Below are 12,900 nucleotides of genomic sequence, written 5' to 3' on the forward strand. Positions count from 1 at the left end.
CATTCATTTTAAATTTCAATTTAGAGGTTTTTTAATCCTCAAGTCATATATAATTTTTCTAAAAATCCATTCCCGAGAAAGGCTATAAGCGTACATCATTTGACTTTCCCACACCTTTTAAGAAATACGTGCATGTATAGTATTCCAATTTTAGAAAATTGTAGCTGCTGATTCACATGTACCGTCGCCAAATATGTCATGTTTTTTCGTGACCCTTGAATTGGTACTTTTTGAGAAAGAAATTCACCAAGTTTCACTTTAAGGACAAGTTAAGCATGGATGTCATTTTGCAGCTTTTCATTCTTCTCTGAGAATTGAAATCGGCTTTCTACTTTTTTGAGCCGTTTGAAACAGGGACCTTCAGACTCGTTTGGAATACGAAATCCCTTTCCTTCGGAATATTTTTGTGAATTTCGCTTTGATGTTACCATAATAATGGCACTCAATAAACAAGGCCAAGAGGAGGAGATTTTTTATCGAATACGGTAGGTAAAATTCCCAAATACGTTTTGCCTGTGCATACAAACTGAGATTCCATCTACCTAGGAGGTAGAGAGGAAACAGTAGGGTATCGAGTAGGGACCCGCCATTTTGCCAACGATCATAGCAACGCTTCCGGGTTTGTTTGCTGAAGCAAAGTATTTAGTTTCCTGCCTCTGATAGTCATTTCATGGATATATTTGTTATCTCCCGAAACTCACATTCCCCTTACCAGACCTCTATTTCCTTTCGGTTGTCTAGAACCTAGTTGATTCACCATTTCATTGATTCCACATTCTTACCCTTTCCTCAAAGGGAATGTTCATTAGTTTTACATGTTTATCAATGATCTTGTTGCGTCGTTTTTTTCTCTAAACTGCCAAATTACTGGGTCAACAAAATGGAATTCCGCCGTGGCCAAGTGACCTGTTTCTTTATCTCTGAATCGTCTTGCTTCTTTTAGCGTTCTTGTCGTAATGCTTGGACTATATATTTTACCACTGTCTATATTTTACATACTATTTCGACAAATAGATCCTCATTGTAATATGTTTGCCTATTTTCAAAATCTTTTTTATAATTTGTCGCATTATTCACCGGTTTGGGGTTCGCTTTTGGGACTAAGTTGTCCTTTTGCCCAACACTCGGTAACTAACTAGAGCAAAGTTGGAGAATTCGAGCGGGAAGGTAGGGCGGAGGAAAGTGAGGAAGTTCTTTTAGCATGCGATAGAAAATGCTAGCGAATAATTCAACTCAATGTGCTGCATCCTTCTTATGGGCTATCGACTCGTGGGAGGGGAGGGGCAATTCAGTGCCATCCCTGTGGTCTGAAAAGAGAAGTCATTGGACGGAAAGAGTGACCCGGGTTCTGCACAGCTTGCCCTCGAGTGTTTCTTCGTCATCCAGTCATTATTTACAGGTGCGCTGAATACTTGCATGTGGGGAATCGTGCAGGACAAAGTGAACATGCCCCTGGAGCCACTTTCAGAGATACTATAAGCAAAACGTAAACATGACGGGAAAATGTGCTCTTCATAACTCTTCACGGTTCATTGGCGATACCAATTGTTCCGTAACCAAGGCCTATTCATCATTTATCCACTCACACCCACACAAGACCATACAAACATTTGGGAAATAATTTAAATCTCCCTATGGAGAAACAATTATGACCAGTTTTCTCTAAAGGAAGTAATTAAATCTCGCAGGGCTGACGTAGAAGTAAGGCTACCTGTGAGTCGGAACTAGTGGAAATATCAAGAAATAAATAATAATGATTATGAAATAAATAATGTTATTAATAATTTCAGGGTTTTAACATATTAACTGCTGAATCTCACCTAGCTGAATTGCAACAAAGTAAAAAAAGCATTGTCACCATTGGTGATGGATTTACCAGGAAAACGTTTTAGCCATTTTCAAAAGAGAACAAATAGCTCTGGTAGAACTTTATTAAAAGAATGGTTTTGCAATAACCGTGTACCATATTAAAGTCCTGATTCCGTTGCATATACGCGATTCATTATTCTGAGACATAAAGTGATCAACCCGGAGACATTGGATACTGTCACGCCAGAGCGAGAATTTAACCAATCAATTACGTCGCCTGCGTGTGTGTGTGTGTTAATGGGTCGAATTGTTTCATCACCTAGTGGGCGGTGCGTCATCTGCCGAGGCCAGCGCGTGAGTGGGATACTTGGGAGCCGTGCCTGGCCTCCAAGGGGAAGTTGCGAACGGCATCGGGGCCGGTAGTCCACCCGTGCCAATCAAAGCTGCACAATCTAAAGTCTCCTAAACTCAGTGATGTTACGGGTGCGTGCAAGTAGCCCTTCACAAATGATTCACGTGGCTTGGATCAGGTTTCCGCCGATTTGTAAAATATCGTCACGATAAAGGATTATTTTATTTTTTCAAAAATGAAACGACTTGGTAAAACTGATTTTTATCTCATTTATCTTAATTTGCGACCGTGTTAGATAAAAACCCTCGTGTTGGAAAATTCCCTCGTGTCCCACCATGCTCACATCCCCTCCTAGCGCCCCCAGAGGAGGAGACCTCTCCGTTCGCTCTTTTTGTGCGTGCTTCCGACTCTGCGCCACCGGCCGCCCCTAGCCACCCCTAGCCGCCGAAAGAATTGAAGAATGGCGACGCAAAGTCCCGGAACACCGCTCAAATCCCTCCTCCCGATCCTCAGCGCTAAAATCCCGTCCGATGGGGACAGTATTCCGCCATGCCGCCGGCCCTCGTGGGTGCCCCTGCCCCACTCATGCCCGCGTCCCCCCCCGACGCTCCCCCCCTTGCATGAGGCCTCCCCTCCCGCCGCATCCTTCCCGGAATTGCCCCATGTCTATAAAAGGAGGGGGCGCTCCTTCCGCCGTCCACCCCCCCCACAGGCTCCCGCACCCCGCACCGCCCTCCGTCCCCGCGGTAACCCGAGAGGGTGCTTCTCGGGGGGAAAGAGAGAGAGCGCTGCCGTCGCCCCCTCGCCGCGAGGCATCCGGAGCCGCGGACAGAAATAGTCCCACCCACCCTCTCCCCCCCCCCCTCGGCTGCGGCGCACGCACACACCCCGGAAACACACACACATACGCCCCTCCCCCTCTCTACCGTCGCCCTCCCCTCCAACCCCCCTTCCCCCTGCCCCGCCCGGTCCCGCGAGTCGGGCCGCCGTTCGAACTCCTGCCGGCCCTCAAAATTGCCGTGAGACGAGGAAATCCGGAAATGGCTGCGAGGGCGAAAGATGACGGAATGGTGGCCATATTCTCGATTGTTCCCACCTCACCCCATTCCGATTTCCCCGCGGGCCGAAGGTGTTCCCCTTCGAGGGCCGTCGGGTCCCTCGCGAAGAGTTGGCGAAAGCGGAAAATCTCGTCTCGGGGAAGCGTTCGACGTCGACCGACTCGACTCTTGAGTCGGGTGGCCGAGGGATGGTTTCGTGGTGCGATGGACGCCGCGTCGTGGCACCCGTCGGTAACGATCGCGACAAGATTACCTTTCGCTCCAGACCGCGCGGAGTCGCCGCGATCGCTTCCGAGCGCGACCGCGTTTCCCTCTCGTCCCTCGGGTCGCAATGCTTTCTTCTGGGCGAGTTGGTAAAATGGACCCGCCGCACCCCCCATCTCTCACCCACCCACCCCCGACCCGCCCCCCTTGCCCCTAGTGGGACGCCTAGCAGCCGCCGAGTCGCTCCGCCCTCACGCCCCTCCCCCCTTCCTCTCCGACGACCACCGCGGTCCCCAACGGCCGAACCCCACCCCCTTGCCGATACTTCCCCCCGGCTTAGTCCTTCCTTGTGCGCCTTCGAAGAAACCCCCCCACCGTGAGCCACCTTAAGGGCCGGCGGTGGTGGGAAGTGCGCCACCACTCATTAAAGAAGGAAAACAATGTATTTACATGTTGATATTTCTCTACTCTATCCCGTGTGGCCGCTAACTCCGAAAAAATTAAAAGAAAACTCCCGAATATCTCTGCTCTACCTTTAATATTTCCCCATTATTATCTGGCTTTCCAATTTAAATAATGGGCTATGAATTATTCCCTTTTTCTACCACAAGCAAAGCTGCCGCGAATGTTACTTTTCAAATCTGTTTAATCTAGGTTGGCGTCTTCGGGTTTCCAGGCATGACCATCCCAGGTCAAGCAGTGGAAGTGGATATGACGCCGCTTATCTTCTCATAGCATTTTTCCAGGGACAGGGAAGGGTGACCGTACCCTGTATTTTGTTCAATTCTCGAGTCAAAGTGTGAGGATATTATTGATCAGTCAAAATATAAAATGATTCAATATTAAAAATACTCGAATCAGAGGCTGGTTAACGATAAATAGCACTTTCAGCGGGAGAGATCCCTTTGACTTGTTCGTTTCACTTGTATTTTACAGGTGTGCGTCTCGTAGACATTATCTTCTTAAAGTTCTTCGTGACACCGCAAATTGCTTAATTTGAATTTGAGCTTTTCCACGTGAGTCTCAATGTGTGTAGACGGAGCCCAAGTGTTCTGATCACCGAGGAACAATGCATTCGGACTCTTTCAAACGCGTAAAAGAGTAGATCTGCCCGCCCGCCATTCTCGTTTCGGGTGCAGTTGAGTGAACTGATCCCGAATAATGGGTGAATCAATTTTTCCTGGAACCGAGAGAGACTCTTCAGGTACTAGTTCCGGTGTACGGTCATCACGCCGCTCCCGTGACCCCCACTCCCGGCACCCCTGTTCGGGAGCAACCCAGACCCCCCCTCTCCCCTCCACCCCCCTGCTTGCCGCCGCCACCCCCCTACCCCTCCCGCCGCCACCCCCCTTCCCTCCCGCCGCCACTCCTGGAGGAATGGTGGTCCCTCCGCCCTTCGCGAGCGCCGCGCCGCGAGCCGGTGCGGGACCCCTCCCGGAGGGGGTGCGGGGTGGTAGGGGAAGGGGAGGGGGGCCGCGAGAGAGTGTGATAGGGAGTGGTGCGTGCGTGTGGTGTTCCCGCAGTCCGAGTGTGGCGGCTGAAGAGGCAAACCCGACCTCCCGTCCCGAAGTCCGTGTTATTCGACGATAGTGCCCGAACGGTGACACTAGCGAGCGCGGATTTTCTTGTGCCCTACTTCCGAAAAAGTTTTCCAAGAAAGAAAAACAAAAGCCGCCAAGATGTCCGCATCGGTCTCCAAGACGACAAAATCATACACGTACCGATCGACGGGTGGCGGACAAGCCGATGTCAACATCGAGTACACCGCCGACCTCAGTGCTCTCTCCAGGCTGGAGGTAGGCAACCGTCGCATGGATACCTCCGCTTCGCGAGTGTCTCTCTCCCCTTCTTCGCGTGATCCCCTAACACACGCGCGCGTACCCGCACAGCCCCGACGGCGTGTTCCGTGAACCGAGAGGACGTGCCCGCCACGCCGCGGCCCACTTTCCCTGATCTTTCCCTTTCACGTGTCCCGGCCCGTGTGTCTCTGGTGCACCGTGGTCGCCGATCGACAGTGGACTCAACAGTGATGCGTGAATCGCGTTTTCCCATCCCCTCGTGGCTACGTATTATTACGTTCGGACGAAAAATGTCTCCGGATAGATCGGGTGGAACTGTGGGGATGCCGTCGGAAGTTTCAAATCTCTTCAGGAGATTCATTAATCTACCCTCGGTCGCCCTCTTCCCTCGAGGAAATGAGAGAATTTTAAGAATCAAATAATTGCTCATCTCGAGAGGAATTTCAGTGAATTATTGCAGTTTGAGTGTCATTTGAGATCATGCGGTGCGTCGGCACAAGTCTCGCAGTTGGCTTATCCACTTGCAATGGCTACGGAACAAATTCTTGAGTAGTCTTCCTAATTGATATGAAATTAATTAAGAGCCGATATGACACTGCAAGTTCACGCTTTTATTTTTTATTTCATTTTTATTTTGAAGATGAAAATATCCCTCAATATATATCGCGAGGCTACGTTTTTCCTTTACAATATGCGTAAGTTTTAAGGTTATATTTTTGGGCACCAAAATTCAAAGTATTTCCCAAATTATTCACGAAGGCCGAAGGCTTTACTTTGTCGTAAAATAATGGTGGGGTTGACTTGATTTCGCGTGCCATGTCCATCTCTGGATGGCGTGAATGCGGTGAATTAATCCGAAATTGCAATACAACATTGAAGAAAGTTGTTTGGCAAACCCCACTTCTACCACGGTTTTCAGAGTAATTTTTAAGGTATCATCATATTTACCGTCCGCATAAAGTTATCAAAGCTTTTTGTTCACTTGCCAGTGAATTATGTAGTGCTCATTGATTTTTTTAATGCTCGGAATGTCATCTTAGTCTCGCGGCCTCGAGCCTTAAATTAATCCAGGAGAGAGCGACACGATCGGCGGGGGTATCCAAGGACCCTTGGGAGAACGCCTTCTCACGCCCTTCTCTCTCTTCGTTGCAGGACAAAATCCGTCTCATCCAGGAGGACCTGGAATCCGAAAGGGAGCTGCGACAAAGGGTGAGTATTACGGTCTTTTGGATCCCCTTTCCTCTCTCCCCTCTCAAATCCCCCCTCAACACGCGTGCTCCCCCTTTTCTCCTCCTCCCTACCCTCGCTCACTTCCCGACCGGAGGAAGTGGTGGGGGCAGCGAGTCGAGGGGCAGGCCCGGCCCGCCGACCTCCCCTGCCCATTCGCATCCTTGGCGAAACACCGTTGCGACACTTCCACTCATAATACGCGGGGGAGGAGGCTGTCCTCCGATTCCCCTCCTTTTCCTCTATCTCTCTCTCTCTTTCTCTCCCTTTCCAACCCATCCGTCTTTCTTCCACTTCCTAGTCCCGCATTCCCTCTCCGTCCCCGCCTTCCCTCCGGCCCTTCGACCCTATTCATTCCGAGAGAAATTGATGCGCCCCTCTTCTTAAGAGTGCGGGCGCCCGCCGTGGGGATGCGTCGTTGGGAAAATGGAATGGCGTCCGGAGTGATGAATAAAAATTTGTGCCGAAATCGCCGCGAAACGAGAATGGTTTTTGCGAGGAAATCGGCATAAGTCTCCGGATGAAAACCGCGAATTAAATGGGTTCACACCCAAACTTTCTGGCCCCAAATGAGTTTTGTTTTATGTTCATTTTAAGTATTCGTCCCATTTGCATCTACAAATATGTTGTAGGCGATCAATTTCAAAACTTAAAATTCGATTTTGTATTTTTTAAAAGATTTCAAATTTCACAATATACCGTCAGATGATATATCCTAATGATTGATGAATAGCATGCTATTAAATTCTACGTTAATTTGTATTCTTATAATAAGATTTCTTGAATATTATACGTGTCATTAATGGCATTTAAAAGTTTTTCTCTCAACACGATGCCTTTCTCGGTCAAAATAAGTATTTCATTCCATCAGAAATACGTCATATATTCAGTGACGTTCGCCGCTGGCGTATCTTACACAAAGTTCTTTTTAACTATTAACCAACTAATTCGCCTGCTTAACGACCCATCCGTCACTCTTCCGCATTGATTGGTTTGATCATATGTTTGGCATGGCAACTCCAATGCGTTGGCTTCCGATACACCCATCCACGTGGCTAACCAAACTAGTTCTGGGAAATGATGGTGCACCATGTCACACCACTCAGTCGTTTCTTTCTAGAGCAAGTTTTTCACTATGCACAAATTTTCAGTTTCACTTATTGTGTTCATCGTCTTTCATTCCTGGGACTGTTCGCCCCATAGTGACTTTTGTCGCATCAACCTGCAAAATTTGTCACTTAGAGACATTCGAGTTAGACAAAGTGAATTTTTGCGCAATTAACTGTATTCTCTACAGTGAAACGTCACATGGCAACCCCTACAAACGCGAAGACGAGGAAAACACGTTTTTTTCAGCTTTTGGCGAGGGGAATGGAAGGGACTAAGAGGGAGGGCTAGAGGTGTTATGGAGTAAGTAGAGGCACAACGTGGTGGAATAGAAACGGGAAATGCCAAGTGAAACAATTAGGACAGGATGCTTAGTGAGCTTACGAATTTGCAATTACACGTGTAAATTGTCACGCCGGAAATTTCCATGATTTTCTAAGGCTTCATTAGTGCTCCGTTCCGCTTCTTCATTTCATTTCATCGCGCTCCAAGTTCGGGAAGATGTCATCGGCCCTCGTGATGCAGGTGGACCCGTGGGTGGGTCTTATGTCCGAAATTGGGGCCATGTCTCACCGTGCCGCCGCTCTCCGAGGACGGTTTTGGGCAGATCTGATTTCAGGATTCCGACGGAAGTGCTGGCGGATGCGAGCTAGATATGAAGAAAGCCAGTGACATTGAGAGTGGGAATTTAAACCGAAGAAACAAATAAAGAATTGAATCAAGTATTAACATATGCCCTTAATGCTATACAACGCTGGTGCGACACTTGGTCATTAGAATTAAACTTAAAAAAGTGCGTGTTCATAAATTTTTGGAAAAAGAGCAATTCCCACCCGAACACCTACTTGGAAATGCATTGGAAACACCGAAAAGGAATGCGCAGACTCAATCATATACCCAGGAGTTACCCTCACTCACGATACGTCCTGGGCGAAAACATACGGGGAATATGTGGACAAGCTAACAAAAAATTAGTATTTATTAGAAGAGTACTTGGTAAATGTGATGAAAAAGTCAAAGAGAAATGTTAACTGTCGCTGGTTAGGCCTCATTTAGAATATGCTGCAAGTATATGGGATCTTCACGAAGTTGGATTAATAGCCTGGTTGGATCGCGTGCAGCGTAGAGGAGCTAGATTTGCAAAACGTTGCTATGATAAACTTAGTAGCGTATTCAAAATATTAGAGGAGCTAGGCTGGGAATCACTCACGGAACGAAATTTAAATTACAGATTGAAGCTCTTGCATAAATTGGAAAGAAGTCTCTTTAGCAGATATGTTGAAAATGTATTATTACCCCCATCGCAATACGGTAGGAGAGATTAAGCTAATAAAATTAGAGAGATAAAGTGTAGAACAGATAGATTTAGGACGTCATTGTTTCCGCGAACGATAGGGGATCATAATAACATTGTTCGACCACGGTAGGGTCATGTTTGGGTAAAATTATTCTGGTGTAAATTCACTCCCTGCCACTCACCTGGCGGTGGCTTAAAGGGTATATACAAATTAATAAATAAAAATAAATAAAGTAGATTCCCCAAAGAATTTTATATCATTTATTAAATCAATTCATGCTCTATAATGGTATTATTTATTTTCCCCAAGTTTTAATCCAGCGATAAAATTTATGAAGATTTTTCCATCACAGTACTCACTGCAAACATGACGAGAAGGGTCAATTCAAGAGTGCTCGCATCAAGAACTAACTGAATTAGGAACAATTCGCACCCGGCCTGATTAAAATTCTTTGACAAGGGCGGCTAATCTCTTTGTGTGCATAATCTAAAGCCGTTGATTAGTTTTGTGCCCTTGGGCTTTGATCAGCACACGCCGATCGCGACTGCATGTATTGTATCTCCCCGAGGTTACCAGGAGGGATGTCTCATTAGTTTCCAAACACTAGGCTGTGTAAATCCTACATTTGTGGTGGGTAGTGGGTTGTCGAATGGCATAACCTTTTACTTCCGAAATCTATGCCGTGGTTGTCTACATGCGATAGCTGTCGCTTAGAATGCTCTCACGCTTCTATAAGCACCCTGCTTCATTAATTCCTTTACAAGAGCTCGTGGAGTTGACTGACTAAGACTTCTCCGAATAGCACAAAATAGCATGGATGGCTTTTGGTCACGGCCTACTTGTATACATATGAATCAATTCTTCTCCAGCTAACTTTCCTATTTACGAGGGTCATCCGGAAAGTAGTACCCGTTCGTGAAATAAAGACACAAAAGTAAATATTAACAAACATAAAAAATTTTATTTGAAAGAGGATACTTTAAACTACTTCTCAACATAATCTCCAAGCAAATTAAGGCATTTGTCATAACGTGTGACAAGTTTCTGTATTCCTGCTGCATAGTCCTTCGCCGCCAGCTCATTGAGATACGCGAGGGACCCATCTTGCACAAATTTTTGCATAATGCAGATGGTGTTTAACAATTTCATGAACAATTGTTCGAGAAACATTGGGAAAATGCTCACAGATGTCATCAATTGTGACGCGCCGATCGTTCCTCACGAATTCGTCAACTGAGCTCACCAGTTGGTCTGTAATGACAGACGGTCTCCCCGAACGCTCATCGTCGTGTGTGTTCCCCCTCCCCATGTTGAAGTTGCGACACCACCGCCGAACAGACGACTCGTCCATTACATTGTCTCCATACACCTCCTTTAATTGGCGATGAATATCACATGGGCGAACGTTTCTTGCATTGAGGAATTTAATCACTGCCCTCACTTCACAACTGGCGGCGTTCTCAATTTTTTTAAACATTGTAAACAATCACAGAAACAACACAGGCAATGCTAGCGTCACGCAACTTGGCTCAGAGAAGGCAGACAAGCCACTGAAGCTATCTGACCTCGTCCAGCGGCTACTCGCGTCGTCAGCACTTCATGCGGCACGAACGGGTACTACTTTCCGGATGACCCTCGTATTTGGACCGTCGGATCTGATTGTGAGTTGTCGTTGTTGCGAGTTTTGTGTTTTGTAGTTTAGGTCGATACTTCCTGTCATCTATTTCTTTGGAGGTTACATGTTATATCTTTGGAACTGACAAAATAAAACGTATCTTAATTAATTCTATCTCGTGCTCTTATTTGGTGTTGTAATTTTCGACGAATCCTCACGAGATACGGATAAGATTGTGAATATGGACTATCCTAAATTTCCGTGCTAGTATTTTAATTAAATGTTTACAAAAACTCTTGCAAGGTAGATAGCTTGGCTTAGTCAATAACACTTAGAATTGTGCACACGGGACCATTTACGGAAAGCAAATGACATGTGTGCCAAAAATGCATTGGCCGTATTCACCAACTGTTTTGTACTCAGGCCTCTGGACTTGAATGTTATAGGCCTAAAACTACAAGGAATTCACATTCGTACTAATATGGGCTATTTTGAGATATAGCTTCTTGGTCACTTGTAATGTTTTTACTTGAGTTTCTCATTTTTTAATATAAGATGGTGTTAGTAGGTGGTTTGGGTCATTCTTCAGCTGAAAGGACTGAACACATTTTTAGAAACCCGAGGAAAACTATAATAGATAGATAGATAGTCAACTTTATTTTGGGATGAAATTGAGACTATGCAGTCTTTCCTACCACCTAACTCCTAATACAGTTACATACAAAAATATTTCCTATTTCCGAAATGGTAATCGTACCCTCGGTCCTTGTGTGAGCCGGTCAGCGTGTTGTCCCCATTCATGAACTGGGTCGGCTTTTCTGCATGCGTGGGGAAATTGCGTTTCGTGACAAACTGAGATGTCAAATTCTATATAAATCTTAGGGTGAGGAGCTAATTTATTTGTTCTCTCTGAATTTGAATTCTTCAATAAGATTTCTTTGACATTTTAAAATTAAAAGTTCGTTCTCCGTTTTGACTAATCAAAATTGTATCAATTTGTTTCGCGTCTCTGTTTTGCTTTTAGCTGGTTGTGAACACTAATGCTATTGATACTTCGTAATAATGCAATTAGTTATAACGAAATTCGTAAGGATGGTCATAAAACCATTTTTGATATCTTTTTTTTCCTTTTCTTCATGAACTAAGATCAAAAGATCTACAATCAATTTTATCATACGATATGGACCTTCAATACCTGCGTCGTCAGTCAACTAATAACTTTATTCCCTATTAATTGTACAGGTATATATTACACATTACATTACATTATACATCACCTGTATATTTTTCTTTCTGGTCTCTTATTCTAGAATTTTGTCACCTAAAACTACATTTTCACGAAAGTTAAAATGTAGATTCTTATTTTGAATTATTTATTGAAACAAGAGTAGTGTTCGTGACCCAATTACATCCTAGGTTTTCGCAGTACTGAAAACGTAACATTTTATTTCTTTATCACTTCTTTCTTTCCTCACTAAATTCAAATAAACCTTAGTCAATTCACCTTAGTCAATTCCGTCAAGTGATGGAATAATATTTCTGTTGAAGACTTTCGTTGCGTTGAGATTATGGGTGTTCGATTCTATGGTTTTTCCTCTGCATCCTAGAGTGGGTACGAAACATAATTTTCCGAGCATATGAACAACGCTTCAGAGCCCAAAAATTCTAAAACAGCAAGAAATAATGGTAATAGTAACGGCTGTTACGAGGACTCAAGCTTATTTTTACTGTTAAAATCAAATGAAATATCACAAATTGATTCATTCTGGCTTCATCTGCCATACTGACCTATATATCAATATTTCTGGTTGTCAAAGTAATTTTTCGTGTACTTATGTATTTGTTTCATCTTTTTCATGCATTATCTCAATTACGATGGCTCTTCCTTTCTAATTTTCCTCCTATTTTTCACTGTTTAAAATATGTCTACCAATAAACATTTACTATTCGGGACGAAAATCAGTGGGATTTTATGGTGTGATTCATATCGATCAGTAGTAAACCGTAAAAGTGCGCAATTGCAAGATTAATTCAGTTTAAATGCATGCCTTACAGTTTGAGCATGGCCTGTAGTCACAATTTGAAAGCAAATTCCGTTTTAAAATGGATATTTTATCCCTAATGTTGAAATATTTGTCATTTGGTTAAGCAATAATATTTTAACTATTTGCTTTGCTTAGTATTAAGTGTAATTAATAGGACTAGGATTTAGTTTTGACATTTAGATTACGATTGATAATTTGAATATTAGAGCTACATGTAAGAAACCAGGTTTGTAGGATATTCAACGTATCAGTCTTTTGGATCTACAGTGGAATGTCCCCAGAAATAGATGGATAAACGTTTTTATTCGGGCGAAATTGAGACCATAAGGTCCCTTCTTCCATTTAGTTTCCATAGGTGTCGTTATATTTAGTTTTCGGTCCCCTTT

General features: G+C 44.6%; 1 protein-coding gene across 1 annotated transcript in view; it reads left to right on the forward strand.

Moving 5' to 3' along the window:
- The first annotated feature begins 4,931 nt into the window (after positions 1 to 4,931).
- Positions 4,932 to 12,900, forward strand: part of Prm (Paramyosin) — a 71,536-nt gene continuing 63,567 nt past the window's right edge. Inside the window, exons 1-2 of the mRNA XM_071590924.1 lie at positions 4,932 to 5,219; positions 6,375 to 6,431. Of these exons, the coding sequence (XP_071447025.1) occupies positions 5,103 to 5,219; positions 6,375 to 6,431 (174 nt within the window). The 5' untranslated portion in view covers positions 4,932 to 5,102. The remainder of the gene's footprint in view (positions 5,220 to 6,374; positions 6,432 to 12,900) is intronic.

Source organism: Hetaerina americana, unplaced genomic scaffold (assembly GCF_022747635.1).
Source record: "Hetaerina americana unplaced genomic scaffold, ioHetAmer1.1.p SCAF_4, whole genome shotgun sequence".
Classification (NCBI taxonomy): Eukaryota; Metazoa; Arthropoda; class Insecta; order Odonata; family Calopterygidae; genus Hetaerina; species Hetaerina americana.